Source organism: Ambystoma mexicanum, chromosome 4q (assembly GCF_040938575.1).
Source record: "Ambystoma mexicanum isolate Mex_15411 chromosome 4q, UKY_AmexF1_1, whole genome shotgun sequence".
NCBI classification, from domain to species: Eukaryota; Metazoa; Chordata; class Amphibia; order Caudata; family Ambystomatidae; genus Ambystoma; species Ambystoma mexicanum.
In genome coordinates, this window is record NC_090928.1 from 664,349,424 (window position 1) to 664,366,843 (window position 17,420).

The 17,420-nt window shown below is 45.9% G+C and overlaps 1 protein-coding gene across 3 annotated transcripts in view; it reads left to right on the plus strand.

The window, feature by feature from the left end:
- The window catches only part of EML6 (EMAP like 6), a 3,038,586-nt gene that overhangs the window by 2,855,244 nt on the left and 165,922 nt on the right, over window positions 1–17,420 (plus strand). For all 3 annotated transcript variants that reach the window (XM_069608236.1, XM_069608238.1, XM_069608237.1), the window contains one exon: window positions 16,940–17,093. In XM_069608236.1, the coding sequence (XP_069464337.1) occupies window positions 16,940–17,093 (154 nt within the window). The remainder of the gene's footprint in view (window positions 1–16,939; window positions 17,094–17,420) is intronic.

Sequence of the window (17,420 nt, forward strand, 5' to 3'; positions counted from 1 at the left end):
ACATCAGCGCCTGGAAAGCATTCATGTCTACCTTCAAGTGCCAGATGTTTGCCAGCAGGTTCCCACAGCCAAAGAGCATGGGGGATGCTTTTACTGTATGCTTTCCCTCTGCTCCCACTTCTACTATGAGTGATCAATGCACTCAGACTGTGTCACGGCAAGATCGCTCCGGCCTGGCCACGACAAATCTTGTAGCCAGACCAGCTGCGTCTGTTAGCGGCCCGTCCTTCAGGCTGCCAATACTTCCTGATCTTTTCGCCAGAGACAGAGGGGCGATTATGCATCACGGCCGCGGCGTCGCCGAACCTCAGGGCCTGGCTCATGTAGCCCTAGAATTTGGACATTACTCTTTACCTGCCGAATGTAAAGACATCATGGCCAAGGTCAGAGCCTATTTAACTTTGACTTGCTACGTTTATAAGTGAAAGCGTTGCTCCATGTGGTGCGGGGCTTAGAAGATTAATCTTCTGTATGTTACAGCCCTGCAGCTCCTACCATACCTGCTTTCATTGGCCAAGGTTGGTCTGGCTCACACATCCATCAAGGTTCACTTGGCCGCCATATCCCGTTACACCAGGACACCTGGTAGGACTTCCCTGTGGTAGCACAGGCTCGTCAAGGAATTCCTTAAGGGCCTGTTCAAGGCTTTTCCACCAGCTTGGGAACTTAATGTGGTCTTGACTTAGCTCATGGGGGGCTCCCTTTGAGCCGATGCATCAGGCCCTGCTCAAGCTTCTCTCATGGAAGACAGCGTTCCTCATGGTAATCACTTTGGCCAGGTGGGCTGGGGAGATCCAGGCGCTATCCTGCAAGCAGCCATACTTGTCCTTCCACGCTATTGGGGTGGAACTCTGTAGATACCCCACCTTCATGCCTAAGGTGCCGTTGGAGTTCCACCACAACAAGCCTTTGGTGTTGCCCGTCTTCTTCCCGAATCCATCGTCTCCAGCAGAAAGGACTTTGCATTCGCTGGACGTTGCTCTTGCCTTGAAGTTTTAAGTGGCATGCACAAAATGTTTTCGGAATACTTCTCAGTTGTTTGTCAACTTTTGACCTGTGAATCATGGAAGGGCCTTGTCTAAGGCTTCCATCTCCAGGTGGCTCTCTGGCTGCATCATGCACTATCATCGTATGGCTATCGGACCTCTTCCTGGCCGGCTGAGAGCCCACTCTACCAGAGCCATCGCTGAAACAACCGCGTTTCACTCTGGTGTGCCCATGCTTGACATCTGCAGGGCTGCTACGTGGAGGTCTATGCACACCTTCACAAGGTTTTACTGCATCGACAGGGTTTCTAGGGAGTCCTGGGTCAGCCAAGTAGTACTACGCAATCTGTTCACTTGGTGAGTCGGTTCCAGGGGTAAGTGGTGTTGCTTCTGTTGAGCCTTGCCACCTCCCGTGGTTGTGTATTTGTAATGCTGTGCAATCTTTATTCATGAGCATGTTAATCCATGCCAGGCACCATGTTGGAGAAGGTTTAAGTTACTTACCTGTAACTCCTGTTCTGCTGCATTGGTCTGGCATGCATTCATTCAAATGCGAACCCTCCCTCCTTCCCCTCTGGGACTCCTCTTGGTTGATACTGCCACTTTACATGCTTACCAAATATGAAGATGGCCTCCAGGGGTGGAGCTTAGAGAGAGGACAGCCATTGGATGGGGGCAGTATGACCCAGAGGACAGTGATTCGTTTAGAGGAGAAATACAGTTTTCAGGAGAAAGTGAAACAGTTTCTTCTTTTATTGAGGATTCCCATCCTGACAACGGGGAATATTCATGAGCATGTGAATCCATGCCAGACCCATGCTGGAGGGCAAGAGTTACTCTCCTCAAACCACACCAGTCAGAAACCCGTCACCTATAGACGACCAACCCACTTACAATGCGCTACTACGTAAAGCAGCAGCACATTTTGAAATAGATACAGGAGAAATTACTCCAGAAATAGACTTTGTGGAGAAAATCATTAAGGTGAAACCACCTACTAGTCAGGCCATTCCCCTTCTCACCTCAGTTAAGAGATGACTTATTCCATCTTTATCAACACCTGCGTTGGTTAGAGGGGTCAACCCGAGAATTGAGAAACTTTTTAATCCCTCTCCCTCGGACCCATTATACATTAAGGGTAACTCAATACCTGATTCCTTGGTAGTAACCACCACAAGGAAAAGGGCAGGGGTTCTGCTATCTACTAGCGAAGCACCCCCAGACAAGGAGGGAAAGAAGCTTTACGCCCTGGGAAAGAGGATCACAGCCTCGGCAGCTTTCTCCACCAGAATTGCCAATAACAATACCTTACTGGCAAGCTACGCTGATGCCCAATGGGGAAAGTTACGCCAAGACCTCGAAGAAGTCCCTGAGCCATTACGAACTCGTTTGTTAGCCACTGTAACAGAAGGTTCTCTGGTTAACCAGAGCATCATTAAGAACACGGCAGGTCTATAGTTCAGGGGGTACTCCTCAAGCGTCATGTCTGGCTCCGGAACGCAGGTTTTAAGCCAGAGACCCAGGCGTCACTCATCAATAAACCAATTGATGACTCAAACCTGTTTGGTAAGGCGGTGGGTGACACACTGGAGACAGCTGAAAAGGATTTCAATACCCTAAAGACTCTAGACCAGATCTCAAGGCCTCCCAATAAGCAAGGTTACGGCAACAGACGCTTTTTTCATGGCCAACGACAAAGCCAGCAACAGCAACAACAGTACTCCTCAGCAGGCAACTGGTCCTCCACTCAAGGAAACAGCGGACAGTACGTTCGAAGAGGACAACGTCGTGGCAAGGGAAGAGGTCGGGGCCCCACTCCTAGAGACTGCCCGGCTACCAACACCAAATGACCCGAAGGTTCGGGTCCCCTCCCATGCATCACCGGTCGGGGGCCGGTTAACATCTTTTCTACCAGCATGGGAGGGAATAACAACAGACCACTGGGTATTGTCAACCATAGCCCGCGGTTACTGCATAGAATTCAGTCGGTCCCCTACGTTCAGACCCCAAGGGGAAGACGCCTATCACCAGAGCACCTCGCCATCCTTCTTCAAGAAGTCGAACTGCTACTAGAAAAAGGAGCAAAAGAGGTCATGCCTCTATCACAGGTAACGGAGGGTATTTATTCAGTGTACTTCCTTGTACCCAAAAAGGATTTAACTATGCGCCCTGTACTAGATCTGCACCCAGCGAACAAATTTGTCAAACCTCAAAAATTTCGTATGGTGACTTTGCAGGAAGTAATTCCCCTGCTATCTAAGGGGGATTACATGGCAACACTGGACATGAAAGATGCATACTTTCATATTTCAATGCTGCCAGCGCACAGAAAATACCTCAGGTTCATGATCGAGGGCAAACACTACCAGTTCAAAGTGCTACCCTTCGGCATAGCGTCAGCGCCAAGGGTATTCACGAAGGTACTGGCAGTGGCAGCGGCCCACCTGCGCTGGTTGTCCATCCCAGTATACCCTTACCTCGACGATTGGCTCATAACAGGGGATTCCTACGAGACATGCTTCTCAAATACCCAAAAGACTGTAGACCTTTTGTTCCAGGTGGGCTTCTCCATCAACGAGAAGAAGTCCAGCCTAGACCCCAGCCAGGTCAAGCAATTCCTAGGGGCTCTAATTCGAAAAAAAGGACGGCCTCGTCTTCCCCTCCAACGAGAGGGTCCAAAATATGCTGTTTCAGATCCCTCAATATGTAGCCGGTCGAGAGGTGACGGTACGCAAACCAATGCGATTGCTAGGAATGATGGCGTCATGTATATATTTGGTACCTCACGCGCGATTGTGCATACGTCCAATACAAGAGTGGCTCAACAGCCAGTTGTGTCAGGCCAGCAGACAATGGGACCATCTAGTGGTGGTATCGCAGGCCTTGGTTCTCTCGCTGCGGTGGTGGTCGAAGGAAAGCCTTGTAATAGGGAAACCATTCGCCACCCCCGCAGTGGAAGCCACTCTAACCACAGACGCATCCCTCACAGGATGAGGGGCTCACCTATCCCATCAGACGGCACATGGAGTTTGGACTCCGAGTGTAGCGTCCAAACACATACATTTGCTGGAACTACTGGCGGTCTTCAATGCACTGAAGGCTTTCCAGGCACACCTTCAAGGGAAGACAGTGCTGGTCCTCACAGACGGCACCAGAGTCATGTACTACCTGAACACGCAAGGGGGCACTCACTCTCCAGGACTGTCCAAGCTGTCCCAGAACATCTGGAAGTGGGCTCTCAAACACAACATGTTCCTGTTATCACAACATGTACCAGGGGAACTCAATCTGCTGGCAGACGAACTCAGCAGAGACTTCCCTCTGCCCGCAGAGTACGAATGGCGATTACGAGAAGACATCATCTCTGACACTTTCGCACAATAGGGCTTCCCAGAAATAGATCTGTTCGCAACTCTGGAGAACACCCAATGCCAAGATTACGCCTCCATGTACCCCCAGAGCCACTTCAAGGGGAACGGTCTCTGGATAACATGGTCAGGGAAATTTGTTTACGCTCCCTCCACCCCCCCCCCCCGACTCCCCTTCTCAACAAGATAGTGCACAAGATGCACCAGGAACCAGTTACTATGATACTAGTGGCCCCTATGTGGGCACGGCAACCCTGGTTCGCTCACCTAATGGAGATGTCACTGTCTCCACTGGTGAAACTACCCTGCCCGTACAACATGCTGTCACAGGACAAGGCACCCATGCCCACAGACACTCAATTTAGCAGCCTGGCTCCTCAGGTCATAGAATTCGGACATTTACAACTCCCTCAAAGATGCATGGACGTCCTTAAAGGAATGGTTCCGTCAAAATGTTTTATTGTCCCTACGGGTCAGCCATGTGTTTTTAAGCCTAAGTCGCACGATTTTAGAAAAATTTCCTATGGACCTTACCTGAGTTTTCGTCCATTAAATGCACGCGGAAACAGGCACCAGGGCGCTGCCATTTTGTGATAATCCTATCACTTGCCGCATCGCCCTGGCTGACCTGCTTTTGCGACACTAAATCATATCCCCCGCCTCTGAGCCTGTCATCAGCAGACGCGTACCGCCCATTTCGCAAAGCCAAAGCACGTCTCATGTCAACAATCTCTGCGCTTCAGCTAATGACCTGTCGCCATGGAAATGGCAGGACGCCTCTTTCCTCAATAAGTATAAACAGACCGTTTCACAACACACAGCAGCAGATTTTCGATTCCATTCCTCTCACTGTATTTCTTTCAGTATTCTGTGACTTGTTTCTGTGCTCTGGTCAGCTACCTTTGTTGCTTGTAGCCCGTGTGAACACCTGCACCATCGCTATAAATTATTTTAGTTTGTTTACCACACAATGGCTACAATAATGCCCTACATATACGAGCCCGAGTATACCGAGGAGGAACTACTGGAAAGGGAAACACGCGAAAACGATGGGGCTTCGGAGGGCAGTTGGCAGGACGAATCAACGGATGAAGACACTGGACCTAGTCGCATGGATGGTTTTCCACCTGGTGCACATGCAATCGGTGCGAGGTAATGCCGGCCGAGGAGGAGAACTGCTGCTGCTGTGAAAACTCGGGATGCGTGGCCTACATCTCGGAAGGCGAGCCACGGCCGCAATGCATCACCCAGCTGCCAGACTTCAGGGCAGCCTGCCTCACACGGTCCGTGTTGAGGATACTGATGGTGCTTATGCACGAACTTCGCGCAACTGTTCGTCCTTTTAATCCGAGTAACGCGTAAGTATACTCTGCTTGTGATGCCACTCCTATTTCATGGTCTTCGACTATATCCAAAATTACATATACATATCATGTTAACGCATGAAAGTCGTTCAATAGTGTGCAGTCTCTAGATAGCATTTGTCCAAGCAGAATGCCATTAGTTACAAGAATTGTCATTGACAACAAACGTTTAATAAACTTATCTTGTTCATTTAAAAACAGTTTGTATTATTCTTTTTCACAGGTGGTACCGGCTGGTGGCCTATCGTTCCTTTACATGGTGGCTTCACGGGAGGCTTGGACACCGCGTTCGAAGAGTAATACCCGCCTGTGCCGTTCGTGCCATAAGAGAAACGTTCCTGAGTGACAGCGGTCAGTACAGGGGATTTTCCCTCGCTGTGAGGCAACCTGACATGTACAATGTGTAAAGTCTTGTATTTTTGTGCCATCAAAATAAGATACAAAATAAAACACCACATATATTTCAACAACGGTTGTTTTGATTTTTTAAATGAATGAAGTGTGTCTTCATTCAAGGATGGACGTCAGACATCTGTGCTCCGAATGGGTGAAGGTCAGGTCGCTGTGAAGCGGGGTGGTCACTATCTAAGCTAACATAATATATTCTCAATAATGCATGCACTAAATAACACTTGGTCAAAGTCTTTCAGTAGGTTATGTCTATAAAAGTCACACATATATCTATACTATCAATTAACACACGTTTGTGGAGATGAACGAGTTATGTGCTTAGTTCAGGCTGGTTCACATGCAGGACAGTGATCTCAGAGGAAGATTGATGTGTTACATTTATTAGGTGTTGTAAATACCTGCAGAGTTTTCCAGTCAGAGTGGGAACGAGGGTGGGGGCCATGTGCTCTCCCCGCTGTACTATTACAGTGAGGCCTGGTCACCAAGATGGAGTCGAAAGGGGGTACAAAAATGGATGCCCCGTGTCCTGCTCAGTGGTCCCATCTACGCGAATGTCAACCAAAGTTAACATCACATAAGGGCAAGGGGTAAACCCACTACTGGAGGCACTTGGTCCGAGTTTCTACTGAGAAGTAAAGGATGAGAGGGGCCTGATGGCCCCTCGCTCCCACACACTTGCCTGCACGCCCACCGGCCCATCCATCCACCCCACCCCCTCCCATATCAAAGGCATTTCGCACCCGTGCATGAGCGCTGCCATGGTGTGCTGTCAGGGGCGATAACGGCCAAGGTGCCAAAAACCTCTCCTGAGGCAGGCCGCCCCCCTGCAATCCACATAATACCACGATATACACACGTCATTCATTCACAAACACACCCCTGTTTCTAATACTTTATAAACCACTTGATATGTCTCATGAGAACATCTTTGTGCTTTGCAAGTCAACTCCTGAACCTTCTACCTGAGAAGCACTGATATCTATGCTAATCTGCTCGTCGTGACCGCTTCGAGCAAACTCGTCAGTGTGCTACCTGTGGCCATCTACCTGTTCTCCTGCAACATACTGCTCGGCCTGCTGAATCCAACTGTTTGTTGGTCAAGGTAAGGCCATGTATCCTAGTCATATTTCGTTCATTTTTAATTTTCTATCTATTTGCAATTAGAGTACCCAATAGTGCTATGTTCATTTGGCTCATTGCCATTGACTTGAGTTTCAATTGGTATGCTATGAATAGATTTATTTATTTTCATCTGTGCCAATTGTCATCGTATTGCATCCTTCGGGCGTCCAGTCTATAATGTAAGCATGTTTCCTTCTCGTGCAAGACAGAACATCCAAGGGACGAGTCACATGTTCAGAGTTTAGTCACATCATTTACAAATTTCTGCAATTTATGCAAACACTAAGCCGCACATGATGAACTGGTATAGTTCCGGCGAGTAAAACAAACATTGCATTGAACATTATATGGTTCATTTACTTTTGTATCACATTTTTATTCATCGAGATTGTTTAATAATGTTGATATTTACTTTTCTGAATTTTCAACAAAGCCTGCCTGTTCGATTAGCGGTTGCCCTTTGAAGACCCCTGCTAAATCTGAAGGCACTACAATGCATGTATTCCCGAAAACTGTTGATCGAATAAGAGAATGGGTCAGACATTGCGGATATCCACTGCATGAGCTTGAAAGTAGTGTCCAACAAGTCTTTGAGGACAAGAGGGGTGATCGATACCGCATCTGCAGCCGGCACTTTCCCTCGAACATGTACGCCACATCTTGGGAAACAAAGAAGAATAAACGGCGAACGACACGAAAATTGCTCGCAAACGCTATTCCCACTCTATTCGTCCACATTCCGCCACTGGTGAGTCAAGTGTCCGTTTTTAGCTTTAGGCCTTGCTGTAGTGTGTAGGTAGCCGAATGGATTCATTGATATTTTAGGTGTTTTTTCCAATTTGTAATACTTTCAACATTGATATGAGTGTATAGCTTTTTAAATAATGACATTTATCAATATATTATTTTTAGATTTCATAACCCACAAAAGAAATCTATAAATGGGCACAGGGAACTGTGCTATATTGCGCATTTTCAAATGCATTACTCAAGTATTCTGTCTCCTTACATGGCAATTTTAAATATTGGCATTTCATTATCAAACAATAATTTACCTTTACAACTGCTTGACTATCCCTTGAATCTGAAGCAAGAACATTCTACTTCCGTGACGTGCTCCCAGTTATCAACCACTTGTAGCGCGTATCAGGTAATCTTACTTGGCTATTCCGCTACAGACTTGTTTTATGCATGTCAAGTAATAGTTTTTATGTATCGTGTGCTTATTCTACCAATTGTTTGGTTAGTGTTTTCCAATTGATATACACCTTAGTTGTCGTCCCCTGGTGTTTGTTTTCAGTTATAATTAGTGTTATCCATACTAATGCAAGTACTGTCTTTCAGGGAGATGCTGAAGCGTCCACCACATTGACAACAGCCCTAGATGTTCTTCAGCAGCACGAGGTATGGATACTGACAGCTCCATCAACCGTGATCATCAGGACTGGAACACTTGTCGTTTGTTCTACACCATGTTTCATTTGTGGTTAGCCATTGATATTTACCTGTGCGGTCGACCCCAAGTGTGTGTTATGTTTTCAATATTGTAATCCTTACTAATGCAAATACTATGTTTCAGGCAGTTGTTGAAGCGTCAACCCCCGCACTTGATGCAGAGCCTGACATTCAAGTAATTCCAGGGGAAGTGGAAGCGGGACCATGCGGATACGAATCGGCGCAACAGCTTTAGGAAGTGTGCACTACATTTACAACATCCCTAGATATTCTTCAACAGCACGAGGTATGGATACTGACAGGTCCATCGAGCGTGATCATATAACGTGATTCCATTTGCTATACTTTCTTCCCTATTAACGCAAGTACTGTGTTTCAGGGAGACGATGGAGCTTCCTCTACAATCACAACATCCCATTTAGATGGTGCAGATGTAAAGAAATCAGAGAAATAAGTTGTTTAAATCTGATCATATTTAAATATTCCTTGATTCTTTTAGACAAAGCATCACTTGTGCTTATCTCTTTATATGTACCTGTGCCGTCGACCCCAAGTGTGTGTATGTTTACAATATTGAAAACCATACTAACGCAAGTACTGTGTTTCAGGGAGTTGCTGATGCATCCTCTCCAATACAATCATTCATGGCAGTCCATGCAGAGCCAGAGGTATGGATACTGACAGTTCCATCGAACTAGGTCATCAGAGCTCAAATACTTGTCGTTTGATTGTTCTACACAATGTTTAAATCGTTCTCATGATGCCCGCTCCCGGGGAGCCGGTTCAAGCCCTGCGTCCCCGAAAGCGGACATCCAGTCCCCAAGGAAGGACCCAGCAACCCCATATAGGGGCCCTTTGGACAGTGTCCTGGCGCCTATGGCGCCAGGCTCATAAAAGACATCAGTCCTGGCGCCATAGGCGCCAGGCTCATTATGGGAATGCTTGGGTGCACTTACCTGATGCAGACCATGCTGCAGGATCCCGGCCTCCTTGAGGCCTGAAAGGAACTACTTTACCTGTGGGACTAATTTACCATCCGGGCGTGGTCGGGGAAGGATACATACCTGATTGGAGGAAGGATACATACCTGGAACTTCTTCCAGGGCTATTTAAACCCCACCCGAACAGCCACCCGTGCTTCGCGTTGTTCTGCATCTAACAGCTCGATGCTCACCGTGTCTGCTCCTGCATCCTGACTTCTGCCACGCCTGCCAGCATCCTGGATCACCTGCAAAGGAAGAGAAGAAGAGAACAGAAGAAGGAAAAGTCCTTACCTGCTAAATCCGCATCCCGGAGACATCTCGCCGACAATCCTGAAAAGGAAAACTTTTATTTAAAAGCGCATCGCGTCGATCGCTGCAGCGCCGCATTCCACTCACCTTTACAGGGCGCCTCCATGTTCAGCAGCGATCATCCGGATTCGCAGTCATGACCCAGCGCCTAGGGAGAAAAAGACCAGAACAAAAGGTGAGAGAGAAGGGAATAAGGAAAGCTAAATCTCCATGTTAAGACTTACCTGTTTATTCATTCCCTCTTCATTTCGGGTCCGCGCCGCATCCTGGCATTTCCGGACCCCGGCCCCTAAGGGGAAAAAGAGACATCAGCGTTAATGAGCGAATGAAAAGACATTACCAAAAAACGCTCATTAAAGACTTACCTGATTTCTACAAGGATTTCACCTCTCATTTTGGGTCGGTGCCTTTTCCCCGGCATTCCGTACCCCGGCCCCTATGGGGAAAAAGACACTATCATTAGTACATTAATGCATGGACACAAGGGGAACCTCTTATCAAAAAACTTACCTGGAAGCCAAGCAAGTTTGGTTCTCACCAATCCGAAAATCCAGTGAAGTAACTGGATACCAACGCGCCCCTGCATCAGAAGCAGGATGGAGAGCTCGTCCTTCCAGACCCTAAGGTGAGACGCTACGAGGAATCACAGAGGAGGGTGAGAGGGGAAAGTGGGAGGCCGATTGCATTACCCCGCAGACAGTTAATCCCCTATTTTCACCTACAGTAGGATACTTCTGCGAGCCAGACAAGCCCGATTTGGGGGCCCGGTCCAGTCCGTCTTCCGAACCCTGCGCATCACCTTAGAAGAGGTCAGCAGCGCGAACCAGGCCAGCGCCTCCGTGGGAGTCAGGTGAGCGTAACAATCGTGTTTAGCTATTGAGATGTACCTGTTTGTTCGTCCTGACGTGTGTTTTATGCTAACAATATTGTGATACATAGTAATGAAAGTACTGTGTTTCAGGGAGTCATGGAGCCTCAATCCGTGCTGTCTATGCGGATACAGAAAATATAGTCGTTGCAGCGCAACAGGAAGGGAAGAGGTGCGGAAATGAATCGGAGCTACAGCGTGCAGATGTTGAAGGTCGAGAAACAAAAATAAGGTTAGTTACAATCAGTTCATAACTTTAGACATTTTTTTGTGCTGGGGACTATTTTATGTTTTTTTCCAGTCAATTGTACTATACTTTATCTTGTCTTTAAACTGAACATCCCTTTTCCAATCTGTCCTCTAGTTACCCGTGGGTTTACGAACTATACCTACACAGACAGTGAAGCGAATGAGAGATGTTGCTTGCCAGACCATTTACACTATGGAGGAACTATTAATTCAGACGCTGCGTGTTGAGACTAGAGATGCTCATGTCCAATGGCCAGAACATGAAATTAATGTGTCCGGAGAATCCAGTAAAGTTGTAATGGACCATTGCTACAGTGCGACTGTAACACCACAAGAAGATGGTACTGAATGTATTGAAGATAGCTCTGAAGTAGTCGCAGATCAATTCACACAGTCTACACCCGCCAGAAAAATGCCACCCAAAAAGCTGTCGACAATGTTGTGTTCTCCCATCAATGTTGAAGTAACAGATGTTGAAATGACAGAGAATGAACTAGCAGCAGCATTCACCGACGCATCAGAACCTGATATCGGCGATATTTCTTTCAATGCTGCTGCTATGTCCTCAACGATGCAGTCCGAAACAAGTGTGATGCCGGATGACAGTCTAATGAAAGAGGGCAAATACATAGTATTCGACAGTTGTTTGATGGATATTATAAGTATGCTGAAATGTGGGCATTCCATCAGAGGGAAAGTATGTGGGAAGCCATTGATTCATGTGACTCGTCAAAAACAAGGCATTAACGTCACAATACATGCCGCCTGTAGATGAAATCATACGTTCTCATGGTCTGCACAACCGATGCTGGGGAAACTGCCAGCAGGCAATCTACTGTGTGCAGCTGCATCACATTTTAGTAGCTCCAGTTTTAGAAAGTTAGTCTTTCTTTCAGTTTGTGGGACTCCATTTCATTTCGAAAACGCAGTACTACAGATACCAACGTGATTATCTATTTCCGGCCATTAGTGATGCTTGGAAAATTGAACAATTGTCTCTAGCAAGTACATTCGAAGGCAAACGATTCAGGCTAGCCGGCGATGGACAGTGCGACAGCCCTGGATTTTCTGCCAAGTACTGCACCTACCACTTTCAGGACATGGATAGTAAGAAAATTGTGAGTTCGGTGGTCGTGCAGGTGTCCCAATGTAAATCCTCAGTGGCCATGGAAAAACTAGGATTTATAAAATCAGTGGAATATCTACAATCGAGGGGAATGCACATCGACCTCATAGCCACGGACAGACACGTTTCAATTGCCAAGACAATGAGAGAGCAGTTCCCACATATTAAACATCAATTTGATGTATGGCATCTTGCTAAATCAATCAATAAGAAAATCTCGGCTGCAGGGATAAAAAAAAGGTTGGAAAGTATTTCACAGTGGTCCCAGTCTATCAGCAACCATCTTTGGTGGAGCTCCAAAACTTGTGAAGTGTCAGTGGAAATCCTACTTGAAAAATGGCGGTCACTGATGCACCACTGTACCAACGTTCACCGCTGGACAGAAAACCTACATTTCCACCAATGTGAACATGGCCCTTTGTCCCCAGAGGAGGCACGGACGAAGTGGTTGGTTCCATCTTCGCCCACACACAAAGCCATTGAGAAGATTGTTTTCGATAAAACTCTATCAAGAGATTTGAGGGGGCTGACAGAATTCTGTCACACAGGAGGTTTGGAAGTGTTCCACAATATGTGGCTAAAGTACAGGCCAAAGCGCTTGCATTTTAGCATGCAGGGCATGAAATATAGGACTCTACTTGCGGTCTTGGCCCATAACGAGAATGTGTGCCGTGAACAATCTAGAACTACAGGTAATGTAGGGATGCTTCGCTACACTACGGCCTTTGCAAAAAAAGAAGTAAGCAATGGGTGATCAAACCAGTCTATGAGGAAATCGAGTTTGACTTTGTTAAAGGCCTTATTGTTACTGTACTCGAGAAGCACAGATATGGAATTTTGAGCGTTTCTGTGCAGAGCACTGATGCATTGCCACCAAACATTGCCACTGTGCCATGTCCACCCAAAGAAGAACTCGTTGAGAAGTACAAATCCCAGTTTAAATCATTATAATCTGATTGTCTTTTTGTAAAAAAATGTTATTGTACAGTGCACATACAAAGTATGTAAACCCTAACCCCTACCTTCACCATCCTGGGTGGCGAACAACCTGGGTGTCATCTTTGACTTCTCTCTCTATTCACCTCATATCGCTGACCTTGTCAATGTGTATGTATATACTTTTGTTGATGTAACTAAGTTTCGCAATCTCATGTAAATACTGCGCACTGTTAACCAATGGGAGGCTTGCGTATTGCAAATAATAAAAAAAACAAAAACAATAAATCTCACTTTCAACTCAACTCCTCTGGTACTTTATACTTTCCCTGACCTTCCCGCAAAAAGTCAATATCCCCATAGTTGGGGGCCTTGGAACACGCCAAGCGAGCCGTTGCAGATGGGAGAGAAGCCAGTTCGCATTAGCACTTTGAAGCCCAGTACATAGATGGATTCGAAAATTCAAGTTCTCACAGATGGCTTTACTGCGGGATGTTGCAAAGTAAGAATGTATGCTCATTTCGAGTGAAGGTCAGTGGCTTTGATTTTCAGCTCGCGGCCTGAAGAGGCCCACAACTCGCACTTACAGTATAAGGTTCTATTGTTTTTTGACCTTGAGAGACAGGGACCATGCCGAAAGGGCTTCATTTGAAGGAGGTGAGCAATAACGGAAGAGATGATAAGGCAGAAAATTCGGAAACTAGACCGAGATTTAATGTTAGTACAGTATACGAAAAATCGTTGTCACGAGCACAGTGGGATTTTCGACTGCATTACGCAGAGACACAATGGAAATTGCAAATATAATGTAAGTAACTCTTTAGACGCTATTCTACCGGAATGAAGAATTAATGAATGGATGAATGAACGAACGAAGAGCAAGTAAAACGTTTGTGGGATCGTCTTTGTACCGGGCACATGGGCATGCAGGTCCAAATTCCACACGCATGTAGACAAACAGTCGTTTCTCATTGTGTGTTAACCTCGATTTATTTTGTTAGTTTTCGCATTGAATTTAGAGCCGCACATTCTCCATTGCACTATCCTTGCAAGCAAATAGTTTCTGATCGGCCGTAATAAATAAAATGAATAATAGTAATAAAGATCAGCTGGCGAGATTATTTATAATTTTTATGTTTTCAAAACAGGTATATCCTACCCTACTGCTACTGCCACCAGTTTCAGACTACGGCAGATGGTTTTTTCAACCGCCAGCTGCAGCTTATCGTAAACAACTGCACCACTTTGACGATTTTATGGGACGATCGCCAAGGGCCCATATGCCCTTACGCGGTACTAGCGGCTAGAAGCAACATATCAACCTTTACGCTGGCCTTGTGCCTAGTTGATGGAACAGCCTAGCGGTTCACCGTGCGACCAAAGTGCTTCTTTTAACGAAAACCAACACCCTGTGTACCATAAAGGAACAGCGAGTGACTCACAATAAACTTTTACGGATTTGCGGATTGAGAGAAAAGAAAAAAAAATCACATTCCGATTTAATATGCACATTCATGAATATTCTATAAACATTTAATGTCAAATAAATGTACTTTACCAAATGTACCCTGTTGCTGTTTGATTTTAAAGTACAGTTTCATATTCCGAATTGTGGCGCACTGTGTTGTGCGTTGATCTGTGTTGGTTTCCAGGTTCTGTGTGAAGTCGCGTAGAAGACGACTGGGTGCTTTTGCCTACGCAGCACAGTAACGTCACGGAGAGAGGCGGGGAATATGAATGTTTTGATAATGTCACGCTCAGGGGCGGGGGATATGATTTAGTGCCGCAAAAGCAGGTCAGCCAGGGCGATGCGGCAAGTGATAGGATTATCACAAAATGGCAGCACCCTGGTGCCTGTTTTCGTGTGCGTTTAATGGTCGAAAACTCGGGTAAGGTCCATAGGAAATTTTTCTAAAATTGTGCGACTTAGGCTTAAAATCACATGGCCGACCCGTAGGGACAATAAAAAATTTTGACCAAACCATTCCTTTAAAGAGGCAAGGAAACCAAACACTTGTTACTGCTACTCTAGCAAGTGGAAATGGTTCGTCATCTGGTGTAGAGCAAAGAGCATCAACCCCGTTGACTGCTCTCCCACACAGATTGTTCTTTACCTGACTCATTTATTAGACTCAGGGTTAGTCTTTAATTCTATTAAAGTTCATCTAGCTGCACTTTCCGCATACACCACTTCTCAACATAAGGTGTCATGGTGGAAAGTTCCAGTTATAAAAGCCTTCATGGAAGGAGTAAAAAAGATCCACTCTCCTATATCTAACCCAGCTCCCGGATGGGACCTAAATGTGGTACTAACCAGGCTTATGGGCTCCCCCTTCGAACCCATGCACAAAGCAATAATTAAGAACCTCACTCTTAAAACTGCTTTCTTAATAGCTATCACCTCCATTAGGAGAGTAAGTGAACTACAAGCGCTCTCTATACTAAACCCCTTTGTAACAGTTCACAAGGATAAGGTGGTTCTACGCACGCATCCTAGGTTTGCACCAAAATTCATTTCTAAATTCCATGTCAACCAGCTTATAGTACTACCAACGTTCTTTCAAAACCCATAAAACCTGGGAGAAAAAAGCCTGCATACACTTGATGTGCGCAGAGCGGTCATGTTTTATATGGAAAGAACTAGACCACTGAGAAAGACTAATCAGTTCTTTGTCTCGGTGGTGGCAGGAAGAGAAGGAGATGCAGTTTCAAAATCCACTATATCTAGATGGATTGTCCAATGCATCACTCTCTGTTACACTCTTGCTAAGAGAGAACTACCCTTCAAGCCAAGAGCGCATTCTACTCGAGGCACTGGGGCTTCCATAGCATTCATTGCAAATGTCCCTCTTGAGTCCATTTGCAAAGCGGCAACCTGGAGTTCTGTACACATCTTTACAAAACACTACTGTCTGCATGCCCATTCTAGATCTGATTCCCAGGTGGGACAAGCAGTATTAATACATCTTTTCTCTACTGTTCCTTCTCACAAGCCACCTCCAACTCCGGGTACTGTTCGCTAGTCTATGCACAGCATGTGATTCTAAGCAGATTAACAAGCATCAGAAGACATGCATTACTTACCGTAAAAGCATTTCTGATGATTATATCTGCTTAGATTCACATGCGCCCACCCTCCCCCCCCCCGCTCGGATGGAAGGAACATAGACATCTTATTACTTTCTCTCTTTTCTTTACTCACTCACGTCTAAGAAGTCTCCCTCAGGGCAGAAAAAATACAAACCGAGGGACCTCGACACGTGAGGGATTTTGAGTACACTGCACGTCACTATAGGGATGGTATTACAGACACGCCTATGTCGACGTCCCCTTTTCGACTTCGAAAAACAAAATTCAATACTCTGCAGTGACCACTGGGCGTCGGACTATGCACAGCATGTGAATCTAAGCAGATACAATCATCAGAAATGCTTTTACAGTAAGTAATGCATGTCATATGGATATAGAAATCTGCTGTCCCTTGCACACTCACGATATGGCTTGTCCCCTATCCACAGTTCAAAATCCTGCTGCATTAAATGTGAATCATTACAGAGAACCATGAGGTAGCCACCATGCAGTTTGTGCCATCCCCCATAGGAGTATGGATGAGTGCATTGAGTTGTGCTGTTCGCATCATGATTATTTATGCGCCTATACTTTGCCCAGAGTTAACAGATTTAGTTATCCTACGCTGTAGTATATTTGTCAACATGTTAGAAATTTATAATAAACATTCATGTTATGTGTGTTTTTGAACAGCATACTCGGAGATGAAGTCCTTGGGATTTGGCCACGGAATGCTGATAAAGCTGACGTCAATTGTGCTTGTGTGACACACGCTGGTTTGAACATAGTTACAGGCGACGATTTTGGCTTGGTGAAACTTTTTGACTTCCCTTGCAGTGAAAAATTTGTACGTTGATATTTTAACGCTTGTTTCTTTAACTTGCTCTGTACATTTAACTGATTGCACCACAAAGTACCTTGCTAGCATGAGCTGTGACGCCAATAACCCATTTGACTACAAAGTTAAGTCATTGCAATCGCTTGCAGAGCTTAGCCAGCTTCCCATGTGGCACTTCTTACAGCCGGTGATGTCCAGGTATAGACTCTGATGTTTAGTGTCTCAGAGTTTACGATCCACTTTAAATTTGTATCCCATTCCTCTTTCTTGATGTGGTTTCCGCGAGAAAGAGTTGACAATGTGTTGGGTTGGTTTTAGACATTGACAGACCTTTCG